This window comes from Cataglyphis hispanica, chromosome 7 (genome assembly GCF_021464435.1).
Source record: "Cataglyphis hispanica isolate Lineage 1 chromosome 7, ULB_Chis1_1.0, whole genome shotgun sequence".
NCBI classification, from domain to species: domain Eukaryota; kingdom Metazoa; phylum Arthropoda; class Insecta; order Hymenoptera; family Formicidae; genus Cataglyphis; species Cataglyphis hispanica.
This window is the reverse complement of record NC_065960.1, coordinates 2244733-2263736: the sequence shown is the minus strand read 5'-3', so window position 1 is coordinate 2263736 and position 19004 is coordinate 2244733. Positions and strand designations below refer to the sequence as shown.

At 33.9% G+C, this 19004-nt stretch overlaps 4 protein-coding genes across 4 annotated transcripts; 1 reads left to right on the top strand and 3 right to left on the bottom strand.

Moving 5' to 3' along the window:
* LOC126851097 (uncharacterized) lies at positions 1–1431 on the bottom strand. Its single transcript, XM_050594693.1, has 3 exons — positions 990–1431; positions 681–829; positions 1–511 (listed from the first exon to the last, which is right to left on the bottom strand). Exons 1-3 carry the CDS (start codon positions 1372–1374, stop codon positions 296–298), a joined length of 750 nt encoding a protein of 249 aa, XP_050450650.1. The 5' UTR covers positions 1375–1431; the 3' UTR covers positions 1–295.
* Positions 1432–2268: 837 nt separating this feature from the next.
* On the bottom strand, positions 2269–3557 carry LOC126851102 (uncharacterized). The gene is made up of 3 exons (XM_050594703.1): positions 3455–3557; positions 2994–3275; positions 2269–2636 (listed from the first exon to the last, which is right to left on the bottom strand). Exons 1-3 carry the CDS (start codon positions 3519–3521, stop codon positions 2269–2271), a joined length of 717 nt encoding a protein of 238 aa, XP_050450660.1. The 5' UTR covers positions 3522–3557.
* Positions 3558–4111: 554 nt separating this feature from the next.
* On the bottom strand, positions 4112–10042 carry LOC126851089 (coiled-coil domain-containing protein 1). Its single transcript, XM_050594682.1, has 6 exons — positions 9729–10042; positions 7968–8056; positions 7557–7742; positions 7237–7326; positions 6045–6213; positions 4112–5826 (listed from the first exon to the last, which is right to left on the bottom strand). The coding sequence occupies exons 2-6, from the start codon at positions 8041–8043 to the stop codon at positions 4746–4748; spliced, it is 1602 nt and encodes a 533-aa protein (XP_050450639.1). The 5' UTR covers positions 8044–8056; positions 9729–10042; the 3' UTR covers positions 4112–4745.
* Positions 10043–13334: 3292 nt separating this feature from the next.
* On the top strand, positions 13335–17311 carry LOC126851105 (uncharacterized). The gene is made up of 4 exons (XM_050594707.1): positions 13335–13640; positions 14657–14884; positions 15160–15367; positions 15475–17311. The coding sequence occupies exons 1-4, from the start codon at positions 13571–13573 to the stop codon at positions 15992–15994; spliced, it is 1026 nt and encodes a 341-aa protein (XP_050450664.1). The 5' UTR covers positions 13335–13570; the 3' UTR covers positions 15995–17311.
* Positions 17312–19004: the final 1693 nt, after the last annotated feature.

The window sequence follows — 19004 nt, the reverse complement described above, 5'->3', positions numbered from 1 at the left end:
AGATAAAACCATCGAAATATCAATAATTTACGAGATATACATAATTTATTTTAATATGACACATTTCATAGCATATTTGATTTAAAATATTCATATTTGAATGATCTTAATACTCTTTTAAACGCAAAATAATAAATTAATTGATATAAAATAATACAGAATTAAATTTCTTTTTAAATATTTGTACAAAAATTGTCTAAAAAATATGTACAATTATTTAAATTAATAACAAATATGTATGCATAGTATATATAATTTATAATATTAACGTAATCCATTTTTACAAAAGATCTTTTTAGAACAAATCATCATCATCATCATCATCATCATCATCATCATCATTATCATTTTCATCATCGTCATCATCATATTCCTCGTTTCCATTATTGTAATCGTCTGCATTATCATTCACGTCATCGGGAAAAACTTCTATTTGACCCAAACCGCCTCCGTCTTCTGGTTTTAAAAGTGCTAATCCGTTTGCACCGAATCTAAGACAGTCTAAACTCACCTGTACAAATAGACACATTTTACACATCGTGTTTTGCGTAATGAAATATTTATATATATCATATTTTTACAATTATATAATGAAATTTTTTGCATTTGCGTTACTTCTACAAAAGTATGTATGTGTAGATATTCAATAATATTTTTTACAAGGAATTTTTAAATCCGACCTTAAACACTGTCGTTGACTGATATTTTCCCTCCATATTGACACATAGATGAATATTTCTACCTTGGAAATATATATTATAAAATCTGACGCATGCTTTCATGAATGGTAGCCTTGGAAAAGGAACGCATATCGGTCTAGGATTTTTTCCTGAAAACAATAACAAAGAACGAATTAGGGAAAAAATATTATATAAATATTGTATATAAATTTCCAATCTAGAGACTCCTCTCTTTTTCTTTCCATTAAATTATATAAATTTCCTTAATCAATCGAACGTGTGGACCTACACTCTGTACATACTACTCACCAGAAACAGTCCTCGTATAAAGAACTCTATCGTTCATCAAAATATTTGCGGTGAAACTAAACTCGTCGGGATCGTACGTGATATTCACACAGGCTTTCTGTTTCCACCTGTCATTCAAGATCCGCGAGCAACATCCGCAAACGCCACCGAGACATTGACATGGTCCTTGTCTTGTAGCGGTGATCGTTTCATTTGTCGATGCTGACGAATTCGAGGCTTGTCTCAGCAACGTCTTCAGCTGCTTCACGTTTTCCCGCGATACCGAAAATTCCTCGATCTCGCTGCTGACGATTCTTCCCTTTGTCGTAAGGTCCACCCTCGACACCGAAGCCGATCGTGTCACGAGGACGACGATCAAAAGCAGCCAGCGAGCGGCCTGCTTCATTCTGTGTCCTTGATCTTGCTCGACGTTTAAGAGGACATCTCCTCGCGATGTGCTCCTTCCCAGACGATCGATACTTGACTGACCGGTTCAGCGAACGCTCGTTTGCTGACCCCGTTTTACGGTGAAATTTAGGCTCGATCGTGAATCGTTCATTGGCATTTTGTGTCATCAGATAAAACTCATTATAGCGATAGCAAAGCAATGAGATTTTTAGAAAGTAATATTAAATATCGCAAATATCTTTGATTGTTAAATATAACAAGGATAAAAGATGTAGAAAATTATCTAAAATTATAAATAAGCACAATTATTAATTTAGAATTAAATTAACCCTCTATGGGCCGAATTTTTGTTTTAAATCCTGTCCTGATGTTAGTTAAATTTAAATAAATTTTGTTTTAAATTTAAAAAAAAATTGTTTTAAATATTTAAATTGTTTTAAATATTCACTATGTGACTTTCAAGTCACGCGGCCTATAATGTTCGCATAATTATTTGGTAAAATATCGATAAATTGAAATGTGACCTGAAAGTTACACGGGCCCATAGAGGGTTAATTGATACGTTTATTTATCTTTATTATGCAAAATTCTTGAAGACACTGTCTATATTTAAAACGAAAATATATCTTAACGATATAAAGATAAATGATAATTAATATTTATATTCATTCGATGATGTCTCAAAATATCAAGGTAAATTCAATATTATTGCATTACTCTGTAATGAGATTATATACATATACATATATTTGAACATTTATTGTATTTCATTATAATAAATAATAATAATATATTAATTGCAATAAATATAAAGTTATATATGAAATATATTATAATAAAATTATATAATAATAAAATTATATACTTAATTATATGTAATTATGTACAAATATCATAGCTTTAATTGGCCGATGTTATCTTCCTCCTCGGGTGTCAAATTCAAAGTCTGATTGCTTGGTAGCTCAATAGGATCTGACTCGAAGTTCACCTCGTCATATATTATCGGCCCGCTCGATTCTGCAATTTCCGGATTCGCTGCTTGGAGAACGCTGATATCTTCGGGTTTCATCCAAGAAACTCCGTCCGCGCCAATTTTTATACAATCGAAGTGCAAGACCAGAATCGGCCATCTCACCACAACCGTCTCAAAATCAATGCACGCATGTAGATTTTTTTCGAATGTGTGGACATCGAAGAAACGCACACAGAACGATATAAAGGGAACATAGAAAGGCAAGCACAGTGGTGGCGGATTTTTAGCTAAAAATATGAAAATTATATTACTTAATTTGTTACAAATTATTATACACGAAGATTGTAATATATTTGAAAATTATTATTTAAAACAAATACCCTTAAATATAATCATTTGAAAGTTTACTCATCACAATTTTCGCAAAAATGTTATGTATAAAATTAATATACTCTTTTTATTCCCTTTCACTCACATGAGTTAAACAAATATCTTTTTTATAACTTTATGGGAAAAAAAAATTGAAGAGACTCTAATAATTTTCCTTATCAAAATAGATTTCTTAAGATTCTAGAGAATATATTAAATATATTAAAATTATTAAAATTATTTAAAATATATTAAAATTACTCAATAACACTTACCAGATATAGCACCCGTGCTAAGAAGTACTCTCTCGTTTATTATAAATTTGAGTTTGATGGCAAAATCTTCAGGGATATAGGTGAAATTGGTGCAGACATGACGGTCAAAATTAAAAGTGGTTATATTGATGCCAGTACAACAACCACACGTGAAATTTTCGCAATTGCATCCTGCGCCATGGAAAGAAATCCTAGGTAAAGGGTCGCGGCTGTCTTCCAGTTCGCCCTTCAATCTCAATCGTGTATTCGGATCGTAGTACACCATGTCATATTTAGATACATCTAAAAAAAGATAATATTCTAATTAGATACGCATTTTGTTTCAATATAATTTCTAAATTTATACATAATTTTCTAAATAATGACATTATTTGTAATATGTATACAACACTATAATTTTTAATTATAATATGATAATGTTATATTTATATTAATTACAAGAATTGTTTTATTTTTCTCACCAATATCTGCAGTAACGTTCTGAATTACAAAGATGAGAAGAGACATGTAAATCCATTTAATTAACATTATTGGACGATCGTACAACCTTCACGCTTCGATGCCAATAGCAGACTGGAATTGGCAACAGGTTGGACCAAGCCGTAGGGGCTCCAGGTTCATTAATTATGCATCAACTTTTCATAGAAGGTAAGATCGGTAAGTTCAACAAATTATTGCCGTGCAAATTAATCGACAAAAGAGACAGTCGACAATATTTTTAATTTTAAATTAAAAAATTTTATTTTTAAATTTAGTAAAAACTGAAATAAAATTATAGATGTTTAAAACAAATCTGAATATTCAGTCATCTCAAGATAAATGACAATTTCAAGAATAATTTTTTAAAAGTATATCTTGAAAAATATAACAAGAAACAATTTATGTTAGCATTAAAAAATGGTTTATTAAAGTAGAAAATATGTAACATTTATTAAGAATTAGAATGATGCTTTCAACAAAAATTTTTTCTTAAGAAAAAAAAGAATTAATAAAGAGAATTAATTAGACAAATTAAATTAAACGACACAGATAGAAAAATTAAACTGTTAAGAAATGCATAATATAACGCAAACTATATTTTTATTTAATTTGTTTAATTACAGTAGCAATAAATAATTTAAATAAATACATAAATCATAAATATTTCTTTGCTCTTAATAAATAACATTAAACTAGTCGAGCAAATTATTATGGCTGAGGTCACAAACAATTATATATAAGTCTTCCTTATATTTAAACCTTTTCAGATTTTTATATTAAAATCTTTTGAACAACTAGTATTCTAAAGAATTTCACACAATTTTATTTGAGCTTTCTCTTAAGAAAACTCTTCCATCTTTGTTCTGACAAATCTTGCATCAGTCTCTATATAATTTAATAAATACAAAATTAACTATGTAAAGAGATAATTGTGATAGCGAAGTACACCGTTATTTTTTTCAACAATAAAATTAATGTATATTACAAAATTATCTCTTTTATATAACATTATAAAATAATAATTAAGATATTATTGTAATTCTTTTTTTATATTTTGTTATAAAATTTAGAGAAACGCAAAGACTTTTATAATTTTATCGTTAAAAATGGGTCTGACACCATCACAATTATATTAATCTACCAAATTTTTGACGAACATCCGTTGATCCGATAAAACGCCTTAAGTTTTATCGGAACAGCAAATTTATCAGATAAAAAAACGAGCTTTTTTCGGCTTTTTTAATTATTCTACTGACTGGAGCTCTGTACATTTTAAAGCCTTGTGAGTTTGCTTTGACGATTCCCATCGGGATGCTTTCTGGCCAGAAAGTCCAATTCAGCGCTGTAATCCTCATCGTGTTTATCGGCATTTGTTTGATTCGTCGTCCCTTTATTCTTCTTATTTTTTCCTGTATCCATAAGAGCACTCAACATGGCATCTTCCTCCTCGTCGTCGTCATCGTCGTCCAATTCAGCAAGATCCTCAGCCTTTTCATCATCATCATCATTATGTTCTGTGTGCTTTTCATCATCCAATTTATCTTCATTGTCTTCGTATACATCATTCTTATCTTCATCATCATCATCAAGTATATCATCGTCGTCGTCGTCATCCTCATCGTCATCATCGTCTAAAATATCATCGTCATCAACGTCTTCATCGTACTCGTCCTTGATAGGTTTCTTTGCTGGTTTCTCGGGATCATGAATGGCATTGACACTAGTCGACGTCACGCTCGGCTTTTTTTGTCCAATAACTCCCTTTTTCACTTTATTAGTGGTCGCCTTGTTAGGCTTTGCAAGATACGTGATTTTATTAGAAGCCTCCGTGACTTGATCCTGATTCTCATCAGTGTTATTTTCCTCAGTATTGCTCTCAGTTAATGCCGTACTTTCCTCGTCTACCACTTTACCGGGTTCCTGCGTGCTGTCTTCGTGTTCCTCGTCGTTATTTTCCGACTCGTTGGGGAAAACGGGCAGTTCGTGATCCTCCAGCGATGGCGTCGTTGGCTTCGATAAAATCGGTATAGTAAATTCCAACAATGGCGCCGCAGTGGTAACTTTGGGTCTCTTCGTGGTGTCATCGTCGCCGGTAAAGATATCCAGCAGAGCGCTAAAACCTAAAAGATCGTCATCGTCGTCATCGTCATCCGACTCTTGCGCGTCATTGACTCCCGAAGCATCGGGAAGGGAATTGAGAGAAGGTCTTTCGTCATCTTCATCATCGTCATCATCGTCATCATCGGAGCCAAGTCCAAAGAAATCATCATCATCATCGTCTTCCTCGATGGATTCCGTCTCGACAATCGGAAGTGGCTCGGCCGGTCGAAGCTTCAAACCTTCTGGACCAAACCTGAAATTTAAGATAAAATTATAATACTTTTAATAATGTTTTGATAAATATATTTTATCAAATTAATAAAATAAAAATTTAATAAATTAAAAAAATAAAAATATAATAAATTAAATTTTATTTTTCTCAAGAACTTTTTTCTTCTTCTTTCTCGTATTTGTATCATATATTTTATAAATTAAAATAAAATAAAAATCCAAATGACATTTTAATCATACCTAAAGCAACTGACGCGAAGACTAGCTTCCAATTCGGTAGATGACTGCAGTTCTAGACCGAGACAAGCTTTGAAGTGATTCTTCGCATCTCGTTGGATGGAATAAACCCTACCGCAGAATTTAGTAAAACCACCCGGTAGAGGAACACATACAGGCTTCGGATTTTTCCCTGGAATTTATAATATTTTCTCGATACATACATCAAATTGTCTCTCTAATTTCTACTTAAAGAAATTATTGAGAAAGATATGTGTCTATATGTAAAATAATATCTCTATAACAAATTAAAAATAAAGTAAAACATATCTAATTTTCTTTACTGTTAAAATCTTAATTATATGATCTACATGTTAAAAATAATTTAAATAACTTGTCTAGAGAGAGTTTAAATAAATTGAGGTCGTTAACCAAAATAAAAAAAAAAAAAACACGACATCGACATTTTCTAATCGAAATTATCTATACAAATACTTTCACTTTAGAGTGACACAAATTCCTCGAATAATGTCTACACTTTATATTTGACGGATTCTATAATCTATTTTTTATAAACTCATACCATAGAAATATAAATGTATATGTGCGATCTTGCATATTCGAAACTGACCTATATATGAAATTTGTCCGATATAATGAAACAATAATATTTTATACAATTTTTTAATTTGTTTTTTTAAAAAGAAGTTAGAGCTGAAAATGCAACGTGTACATGTTTTATTTATCATTATCTTATATTATTAGCTTGCATCGACAGTGACATACATACATTAAATGAAAGTCAGATTATATTTCATTGTACTAATTTGAATGCAATTAACATATTATATCTTTCCCGTTAGCGCTATTGGATTATATAATATTATCAATCAAGTTTTTTAAAATCATTTTTAATGACGTTATTGCATCAACAAATCTATCGTTACCGAAATTGCACTACATAAAACCACAATAAAATAATTTAAAAGATTTTTGTTATATTTTTCTATTAGAAAGTTTGCTGTAATTATTTATAACGCTCTGTATAATTATTTTTTATATTAATAATATTACTTAAAACTGTCTTAAATAATCATTTATTAAAATCTAGAATCCGTAATAAGTAATTCCTGGAAAAATATTGGTTTTACTGAAATAATCAGAGAAAATAGCGGGACGACAACTGTTAATCGTTACCGTTATTGAACGTATTTACCGTTAACAATCGTGCTGGTTAATATGTTGTCACCAAAACTCAGCTGGACTGCCAAATTGTCACCTTGTAGATATTGCAGCGAAGCACATCCTACGAATTTCAAACACAGAGATTCTTTTATTATTGAAAGAATAATAATTAATTTATTATAGAAAGAGTTTAAGGATGAAATTATTTAAGGTATTAATACATATAATGCGATACGATGTATAATAATTAATTGAACGATAATGTAATACGATAAATAATAAGCATTCTCGTCTACGTTTCCGCTACACTCTCATTTTTCGCCCAACACAATTGCATTGCACGATAATTACCTGGTCCTTTCAGCTGCACAACCGGTATGTGAAAGTCCCGACAGCAATTGCAGATGTTCTCATTACAAGTACAATATCGGTTCACGCTATCGGTCGCTTGTTTCAATGACATCGTTGACAGGCCCATGTCACTCTGCTTCGTGTTATCCGCAGCGCGAGTCACCCGAAGTGTCACTTCATCGCGATCTGGGAATGTTTTTATAATTTTACAAGAAGATGTTATAATTTCTTTCTTTACAGTAATTGAGTTTTTTCTTTTTTTAAGAAAAAAATATAACCATTGCATTTTGCTTCTATTTTATGTAATCAAAAATTTATATATCTATCTTTTTCTCAAATATTTATTAAGTTTATTCTGTTTACTCTTCTCTTCCTCATCACTTATTTTTTTCTTAAATTCATTCTTCTTACCGATTACTCGACCATAAGCTGCAAATGCCACCAGCAAGAGGATCAATAATAACTCGAAAATCGTCGACAGTCGCATCCTGTCGTCCGTTCTGGAAACAATAGCAAAAACATGCAATGTGTGATCGCCATATCACGCTGTTAAAAGATCCGTCTTGTATGTGAAGGCACGTTCCAATCTTTCGGTTGATTCCAATACAAAAGATGATAATAGAAATCGTGAAAATACAAAAATATTTTACGCGCGTGCCGGTGCAAACATAAGAAATCACACAAGTCGTTCTGAATCATCCTAATAAACGTCATTATTTTATCGTTACGCGACTGATTGATAACATGTGATACCTCATTGTACAATTTAACATAATTTTCAGAGATCAAAATTCTTTTTAATGCAGTAACAATTTAATTAATATCTAAATAACTGCAAATTTTATTACAATTAATTAATGAAAAAAAAAATATACTGGGATGTGACATAATTTGGAAATAAGATTTCCTTTAAAAAGCTAATCGCTAATTGATTGAATTAAACAGAAATTTTTAAAATTTATTTTTTTGAAATATAATGTTAGTATCTATTTAATTTAATCTAATTTAAATACACATTTTACAAATCCCAAGGAATTTTCGCGAAAGCTCGTTTCATCGATTCAGTGACTTTTGAGATCATCACATTTCAATTTCATGCAGCACGCGTTTAACTTGTCACGCAAAGCGCACATTAAAAAAGTTCATTGAACGCGTATTTTTTTCCTCCTTCTTTCTCTCTCTCTCTCTCTTTTTCCTCTCATCTTCCGATAATTATCCCATAGTTATTGTCGGCGAACAATAGAGACACTCGTTCCGCTCGTCAATCGTCGAGATAGACCTAGATAGTAATTTCGAATCTTTCTATTCTCTGATGTTAAGATTTTCATTTTTTTTTTATAAATAATAATTTGATAAATTATTTTAAGACAGAGAAACAAATTTTATTTCCGGTTTTGAACGCGAGTTCCTTTCGCATGTCCGCAACCGGTTGACCTAAATCTCGGTCACGGTCAAAGGCATGTGGCAGAGAGGCGCTACTCGAGACTCGATGGCGGACTTTAGTGATACTATCGAGGAAACGCGTGTCTATACACGCGCGAAAGAGATTCGTGTCACCGTTATAGAACGCGTTATATGGTCAAGGGGCTAGATACGCGATTGAAGCTACATTTCGCTATGTCACCCGTAAAGTCGATCAATCGATTCTCTCGTTCAGAAAGCAAGTCACGGAGAGAAGTGCTTGTGCATGATCTATAATCTATAAAATGGCTTTTGGAATTTTGTGTATCAATCTGGATTTGACAGATTGTACAACGGTAACAGATATTAATAGGTAAATGTATAATTGCGTGTGTATTTGTAAAGATTCAGATTTTATATTATTTAAGTGTCCAATGCGTCTTTCTCTTTCTTTCTTTGATATATTATTTTCTCAAATTTATTTACTTGATGATGTTTGAAATATAAAGCAAAATTTTTCTCAATTTTGTAATAATAAATGGAAAAGAAAGTTCCTTCTCAGAAATATAAACATTGATTCCGTTTCACGCTATATCAACGTATATCAATTCTATTTTAGACTTACTTAAAAACATAACAACTTAATTGTATTAAATATAAGTAGGAGTGAAAATTATATGTTATGAAAGTAAATTCTATTTAAAGATTTTTTATTATGATTTGTTCTTCAACCCTCGAACGAACAGATTGTATATACATGACTCTACCCACCTGTGAGTCGTTGAGAAGAAATCCAAGGAGGCGGCCGTGCTCGTGCTCTCCTGCACCCTGCGGCTCTTTTTCCCTGACTCTTCGTCTTACGGAGGCCAATGTCCAACTGAAGATGCCGCCCAATTCCCCCCCAAGGTCTCTTTAAAAGTCGGTCAGGCCGACCACCACCTGCCGTCTCGCAAGCCGCTGCTAGGATTATTAAACATTCTAATATGCGCTCTAGGTAAATCAGAGGACGGCTCTCGCACCAATCGTTCGTTCGCTTCCGATTTTTCCTCGCGCCTCGTTGAACGACGACAACGGCGATGTCATCGACGTCGTTCCAATGATGAAAGCGCCTTTCCATCTCTCTACAAACCGGTACCGGAGGCCCATGACGCGTACGGATGAATGGATGTTCCCGAATGATTCAACTCGTACGAAAATATCCGTGAAGATCGGTGAAGGGGCGGAGGGTGAGGGGGGAGGGAGGAAAGTCACGCCGGTGACTTCCGTCATCCGGATTCCGGCAGAAAAAGCGACAGCCTTTGCGACAACCTTCGCGGTACACTTATTTACATAAAGTCGTTTGAATGGATCATTGTGATAAGAAGAAATAAATAATGCAGAGAATATTCCGGCAAGATAATGCATAAAGAAATATTAATGTATTTTTTAATGATACTACTCTAAGTGGCAAAAGTTCAAGAAGGCATTATTAATTATATTTCTCTATATTTTAGGATCAAATTTTTGGTGGAAAATTTTTTAAATTATTATTATTCAAAATATTAGTTATAAAGTTTTATTGCTATACATATGCCACAATTCTCAGTTGAACGTTATTGTATATATTATAATCTTTGATTATTTTATCATTTGTGCACCTTGTATAATGAGACCTAATTTTTTTATATCGTCTCGATAACTTGCGATGCATCGACAATCAGCGTAAGTGACATCCATTCTTTATTCGCGTTGTACGTGCTTTGACATCCACATTATCATATAGGCAGATTTCGTGAAGCCGATACTAATTATTATTTTTAACGGACATACTGCATTCTTTTTACTATGATTATAATAAAATAAATAACAGAATAAAATAAAATAAAAGATAATAAAATATAAAGTGCTATAAAATAAAATATGTATTATAAGATATGAAAAACAAATAGAGTCTCTTATCATAAAAAGAAAACTGTAAATAAATATGACAAGTATTATACATATCATCAATCAAATTTATAACTCAACTTTCCAAAGTATTTTTCAATTTTTACACAATGATACAAACAGTTGGCGACGCAGCCATAAACTCATGCGAGAGACGCGACGAGCTCACGACACAAATTCTAACCGAAGACCCACTTTCGTGCACATTCAGTATCCTCCGCGGGAGTATATCGTCTCGTCCAAGAGAAGAAAGAGAAAGAGAAAAAAATATCCAGAACACGCGCAAAGAACGATATGAGTGCAGCGCGAAATTAATGCCGCTTCTTGTTTGTTCGTTTGTCCCTCGTAGAATTCTCGAAACGATTCACGTGAATCGTGTTTTGGTGGTTAAGGAGGGGCCTTTCTCCGGTTAGTAGGTCGAAGAAAGTAGTGACCAGTATGGTGGTTCATCTTGGTTAATATTTGTTCGTTTCACGCTCGGCCCACGTCTTCGATAGATAGCTTCTATCGCTATTAGTATTAGAAATTATAATTGGATGTCTAATTGACATGCTTAAAAAACAATAGCGTCTTTCATATAATAAAAATCAAATCATTATTTTGGAAAAATTTTTGCTAATTTTTAAACATTTCAGATGTCAAGTAAATATTGGTATAATTTCAAAAATTATTATTTATAATGAATATGGAAATTGCTTGGTTCATTTGACTAAAACGTTTCAAATATATAATTTTTTTCGATTGAATTGAATCGCACTAAAATCAATAGAATAGATTCTATTATTTTTATTGCTTCTATTATTTCCCGCAGTCCTATTTTGAATAACGATTCGATCTTTGGAATTTCCTATCAACAAATGCCACAAACGACCCACAAACATGTAGGTCATCCCGAATCACATGCGGGAGACAAACGAGTTTTTACGTAATCTCGTGGAATAATCGATCGGATGCTGCGTGCCTCCAATTTGCGATTCCGCGTTTGCATCGGTAAAAAAAAAAAACATTAACCGGCGAATCCGAGAGTTACGTTTGCCAACTTGCGATTAGATTTACATGGCGATTAAGGCGGAGTGATCGCATGTTCCTGACATGGACACGTTTCGTGATGCGAAGAGATTATTTATGCAATTATAATATCTAACCAATGATCGTTTCCCGGCGATGATTGACGATAGGGTAAATACCCGGTTACTTCGGGGAGATTGCTTCTATCGATATAATTATATAACTCTGGAGAAATCGCGATCTTTTTCCAGTATCTTTTGAGATTGCAAGAAATCTTAATCTTCAATTTTGTCCCGTGATTTTATCAAGCTAGGCAACACATGTCTCTTCAGCACGGAATCTCTGACACAAAAAAGTCTTCAATAATACAGGTAAGTGAACAAAATGCATTATTATAACGAATCAAGTTTATTAATGATGTTTTCTCTTTCAAGGAAAATACTTTTTTACTCGGCCACATAATTTTGATAGTCACGTCAGCACACACTTTGCTTCGTTTTCCATCTCGGAATCACGCTCAAATTGCGCCTACGCATTCATCCAAAAAAGAAAGAAGACAGTGTAATTAATTTGCCGGAATTGTAAGTGATTTTGTAGCAAATCAATAGACCGATCTTTTTTGGTGAAAGCCGAGAAAAGAGATTTGTGCGGGGGAAAAAAAAAGAAAAATTTCCAATGGCGTGTTATTAAATTAGAAAACGTTTGCGCGCGAAGAGCTTTTTTGAGCCTGGAAAGTGTTTTCTTGCTTTACGGAAATTTTGCGCACTAACACGTATAGAAACTTAGAGAGAAGCAACAAGTCGGTAATATCGATAATTAAACTCGAAAGTAGAACATTTAGCAATCTTACAAAAGTTCCTCGCCAAGCTTGACACGGTTATTCAAGAACTGAAAATATTTTTCTCTATCTCGTTCCGATCTTGTCATCAGAAAATTTGTGACAATGACATTTTAATGAACGTTTGCCTTCACGCTAAAGAATCATGCTCGAGAGCGTGAAGGAGCCCCCGAAATGACAATGCTTGAAAGAAATTCCCAGAGAGAAGCTTTAAATTTCTCTACTTCCTCCCGCTCTCGAAAAAATCTCAAAAAAATTACACATTTATCTAAAATCGTCAAAACTTTCCGACAAAATCTTATAGAAAAAATCATTATTAAAATGACTTTCTCTGGAAAGGAACTAGGGATAATAATTCTCAGAGTAGCCCAGTGTGTTTTATCTCCTCGTTTATAGCCCTATGAACATCGCGGAGGACAGTGGTGCCATTGGCCGAGTCGCCATCTGTGCTAGTACCAAGCTGATGGAGAGGAAGGAGGTCACCCGGTCACCCAGATGAGGTTCCTTGCCCCCTCGTCGCGTCGCGTCGCGTCGACGATGCTCAGTCCCCCGGGTGCCCCACTGTCTCGACGTACCCGACCAATCCTGTCCCCTGTTTTCGTGCCGACCGCCAAACTGGTCGGCGATCCAACACCCGCGGTACCGGCGTCGTGTCCAGATTTAAGCTTCTTCTTTGCCGGGCAGGATCTCCGAAGATCCTTCTCATCCGTTGCGCGCGTCAGTGAATCCGCGCGAAAGTACCCGAGCGATCTTGATCATCCGGAGGATCTTGCAGCTCGAAGGATTCTTCTCCGCCGAGCGCTCTATTTTAATTTGAATAAAAGTCATCTTGAAGAACATCATGGCTGTAAAAGCTACGATCTTGCTGTTGATGATCACACTGGTGGTCGTCGCGTCTGCCGGATTGCTCGGTGAGCTGTTGGTACTCATTGTGAATGAAATTTGATTAAATATCCGGTGCGAAAATTCAGGCTCGCGTAGAGATACACATAATCGACTGCGTCGGAGATTTCAACGTTCGGAAGACGGGTGCACGTGCGTTTGCTTTGCTTTCTGATCAGCGCGATTGCGATTATTTTGGGGGTCGATAAACATATGATAAACACAAAAATCAAATATTTTTTATTCGTGTGGAAAACAAAAAGTCATAAATTCATCTTGTTTATTATAAATATACATTGTGGATCGTGTAATTTAAAGATTTTTATTGAAGATAAATAATTAAATTTTATATTTTATTGTTTTGTCAGAGAATAAGCTCATTGACATAGTTTTCCAGAGAAACCTATTTTTCAACAATATTCCCAATTTCTCTAATAATCTTAAATATATTATTTTTTTTATTTATAATTACTCGTATAAATATTGTTTAAAATATATATTGCAAATTCAAATTAATATATATTCCATTTAAATAAACATAAAAAATTTCCTTTTATATAAATCCGTTCGAGTAAAAGATTTACGAGAGATATCATAATTAGAAAGAGACAATTCAATTTTATTTTTATCAACCTTAAATTTTCTTTGTCTTTATATTATCGTACTCTTAGCCTTAAAAATATAACAACAGCTGTCCTCAAAACTGTGCCTCGGTCCAGCGAGAAAGTCTGCCAATAGAAATTCACATTGACACGCTTAACACTCAGCATGTTTCCCGCATCTATTGTGGGCATAAACGCTGTCGTAGTCTGATTTGTTATTCCGATCGTTCGGAGAAATATATATATAGAGAGAGAGAGATTTCAAAGCAAACTTTTACGACGCAGTGAAACGCGCGTAGAAATTCGGCTTCCATTTGACTTTCGATCGACGGCGACTTTCGTTTCGTTCCAATTTCTCTGCACCGAGTTTCTCCGCCCGTACACCGCGTTTCTTATCTCTCGCATCTACCGCACGTGCATCGCCACGTGTCTTCTGCCCGCAGAGACCCTGCTCTCGTGGGACCTTCCAGAGATCGAGGCGAGATCGACCACGTCCCAATCCAAGTGCCTTTGCCAAACTTCCGGCTGTCTCTGCTGCGTCGATCTGAATCTGACAGCCGCGATCGATATAGGTGGCCCGGTTTGCATCAATCTCAGGCAGAAGGAGCAAAATGTGACTCTGAATCTGACTTATCGCGATAATCCCGTTCACAATGCGACGACAAGGATCGGCAAGTAGTCACAAAAATATTATAATAGCAATAATAATAATAATAATAATAATAATAATAATAAAGTTTTTTATTTGCATTAAATGTCAAAATTAATCAAATTTTTCAAATGCAACTTTAAGTTATCAATGTTAAATTATACCCGTTAATTTGAAATAAAATTATTAATTATTAATTATACATTTTTCTCCCCATACAATCTTTATATATTTTACACTTCCTCATATCTATCGATATATTTAAATTTTCATTCTTCAATGTCCGCACTTTTGCAGCGAATGCGGCCAATAAACCGACATGCATGAGCCTCTTGTTAGACGTGGCGCAAATCTGCGCGAGATTTACATCGGTGAAACAAGCCGACATCGGAGGCTATGACGGTTGTCTAGCGATCGAGCCGGTTCTATTGGACAGAGCACTAGCCACGTATCACATGGGATGCTTCAATTTCAACCAAGGCGTCCGGCAGATAGAAACGCCCGCGTAAGTAGTAGTACCTCTACGATAATCTCCGTTCGGAAGCGCATATTCTATAACGCACGATTAATCTCGGCAAAATTTCTTTTTTTTTTCTAACAAATCCTACGCAGCATCACGGAGACGACGGAATCCATCGCCGACACTACGGACGACGAGGATGACGGCTTAAACACCGACGAGCTGATCGCTGCCGTGTCCGCCAGCGCCGAGCATGGTATCGCGCTGTTCACTCAATGGCTGGGTCTCAATCTTAATCCGAAGCTGAATCTGACGAACAAGGAGAATGGACCGTCACAACAGGATTATCAACAGAAAGCTGACTCCTCGAGATCAGCCCGTAATATGGCCGACATCCAGAGCGAGAAGAGCGACGAGCGATTCAAGCAGCTGTTGAGCGCCCAGGACAACGTTCTGAAGGGCTCGGCGACCATCGGGCAGTCCAACGGTATGGAGACCACCTTCGTCTATTCCAAGCCGACCGATCTGATGACCGAGAGAAACGCGACCGAGGAGGCGAAGAGGAAACTCGAAGCGGAGGTCGCCGCGCCGCTGCATCGGGTCGTGGTGCCGAAAGAGTCGAGGAGAGGAGGAAGGGCGTATAATATTCATCAGCACGTCAATGAGATTTAATCGCGCTCAACTTGGTCGTCGCAGAAAATTGATGGCCGACGATCAATTTCTTTAGAGCTTTAGGATGCCGCACAGACTATACTTGTACGTATGCTGCACGTGGAGCTGGGCTGATGGAAAGAAGATCGTCGCCTCGTCTGTTGCTTATCAGAGATAGCCATGGATAATTTGATCTTCATGATTACAATCGTGATAATATGAGACTCTGATATAAAGGCAGTAAATTGTCAACTCGCGCAAAGATAGAGATCATTGTCAATATGCGAAATAATTAAATTGATAATAATTATTTAATTGATAAAGATAAAGGAATAAAATTTATTTTTTTCATTATTTGGCTAAAGATAAGAATTATTATTGATTATTTTTTGATAATTTTCAGCTATTTATGTATATAATATCTGATAAAATCATTCACAAGTTTAAGTCATGTAATCCTTCTGCAATTTTCTTTCAGTTTCATGCGCGGTTTTCACGGTTATATTATTCTATTTTGTGATATACGGAACAATAAAATTTCATCTTTATTAATTTAACTACGCGGTAATATGTCAACGAGCGTTACTTTGATTCATCGCACGTGCGTTTTGATTTCACGCGCTCACACTTGCCCAGCTCCATTAATATGATCTCTCGTGTTTGTGATCACGTTTGCTCTCGATTATATTTGAAAATCGTCACTAAATCATCACTAAACGTATGTTTGATCCGCTATAATTTTAAGGAAAAATACTTGACCAGAATTGCATTAACTTGCGATTCGGTTATCTTAAAAATAGAGAGGCGGAATAAAAATTACACGACGACATAAAATTTCGGTAAATATGTAGCTGTCGTCCAATAAACATAAGCATTTTCATTATGCGTATATTATTTATTTCTTCGTTTTTTCTTCGCGCGTATCAAGTATAAAAAATGCAATGACAGTTTTATGCCGCTTATGTATATACATGCATGCAAAAATTTGAGTTATACAATACTTGCACTCATTTGCTGCAGACCGTACACGTCATTTATATTCAGAAACAATATATACAGAGATTTCACCAAAAAAAAAAAAGAATAATTACATGTGCGTGCGCCAACGCAATCGATTACATCACGATATAATCTCAATTTTCCGTTAATTTGCGCGCGGCGTTCTCTAATTAATACTACAAATTAAAATATACAAGATAAGAAGCCAATGTGGTTCCTCTGTTATACGAAACCTTATTTATACGCAAATTCTTTCTCAACGCGATGCTAGAATAAATTGTATACTTTTGCACACTATTTATGTAGCTTGAAAGTTAAATAAAATTGTTTGACAAGGGATTTCCTTCTTTATTTAATGCTTTTCTTATAAAATTATTTTTAACGCTATCGACAAGCGAGAACGTCTTGTGCCTTTGTTTATTCGCGCATAAAAACTGCTTGAAAATATTTTTCTCTAAAAAAGGATTTTCTATAGTAAAATAAATATAAATAAATCAGGAATATTAAAAAAAAATAATAATTTCTTCAAAAATTCATTCTTCAAAAAATAATTTTATGAAGAAATTAATATATTAATTATTAAAATTTTTTTTAATATTATAAATATAAGCCAAAAAAGCTAGATCATAAAAAATTAATTTATCTGTATTCCACATTTCCGAAAATCTCTGTAAATTCAAATTATACAGCTCTGTAAAATATACACATGTGACTTAAACTAGTATGATGACGATCGTACGATCCGAAAAGAAAAATTGTAATGGACAGCATTAAGAAGTTTGAAAGACAAAAAATAGCTGCGTTGTATTGTCTTGATCGGAATTGTATACATATGCGAGTTTTATACGTCCCTTATACCTAACAATAAAAATGGTTTAAGTGTGTAAACAAGACTTTTAGTATAAAAATTTTCACTAATTCATGCATGATAGTTTCGATACTGTCAACATTGATTTCGACTTTGTAGACTGTCAGAGTAAACAAAACACATTTTATTCGATGTGTCGAAAACTAGGATATTATTGTGTGTGTATCGTCCTTAAAACAAAATAAGTATAAACAAATTATTTTAAGCGGAATGTCGGATTTCTGACAAACGCCAATTATTTCGGAAAATCTTCATATTTTCTTTTGTTTTTATGTCAAAAGAGCATTTACTTTTTCATTAAAACTCTTACACTTATTAATAAATGGAAGAGATACTTCCGGAATTAATTGTTCTCATTTATTCTGCAGAGCATACATTACATTTGCAATGCAGCATCGTTGGATTAGCGGCAATCCTAAATACTAATCATTATTATTAATCGATTATACAATTCGTTACACCTTGGAAAATTGATATAAGAAATATATCTGTGTATGCGTGTATCACCGTATATATTTATATATAAAACTACTTTTTTGTGTTTTTCTTTTCGTCGTCGCAATTATAAAAAAAGTCTTCAAAAGAAAATATTACAGATCGACTAGATGCTAATAATGTTGCTTCCATTTAAAGTAAACGCGTGTTTCGATGAAAATATATATGTATATGTATAATATATATATATATATATATATATATATATATATATATATATATAATATATAGATATGCGCGCTTTTCTCTATATATGTGTTTTTCGTCTTTGTAATAAAAATATTTTTTGGGCTTCATCTTTGGGCGTCTTCGTTAGTCTACGATTAGAAATTAATTCTGTCCCTTAACTCTGCGATAACATTCCTGAATATCGTATGCCTAATTGCAAGAGTTTGTATAAAGAAAATATGTGTAGATAATATAAAAAAAAATGACAAGAAATCTCTCTTGTCAAACTTCTCAAAGAAGTATCTTCATTTATACAATAATATATAATTATTTTGATGTGAAAAATTGTCAATTCTCATTATTGTTACTTTGAATTATTTGATAAGAAATTTAATGAAGAATTTGATAAAATAGTCGATTATCACCTTTTTGCCACATTAAACATCCCGCATTTTTCTTCCCCGACAAAGTTGAACTCTCGCGATTCAGGCATACACGTAT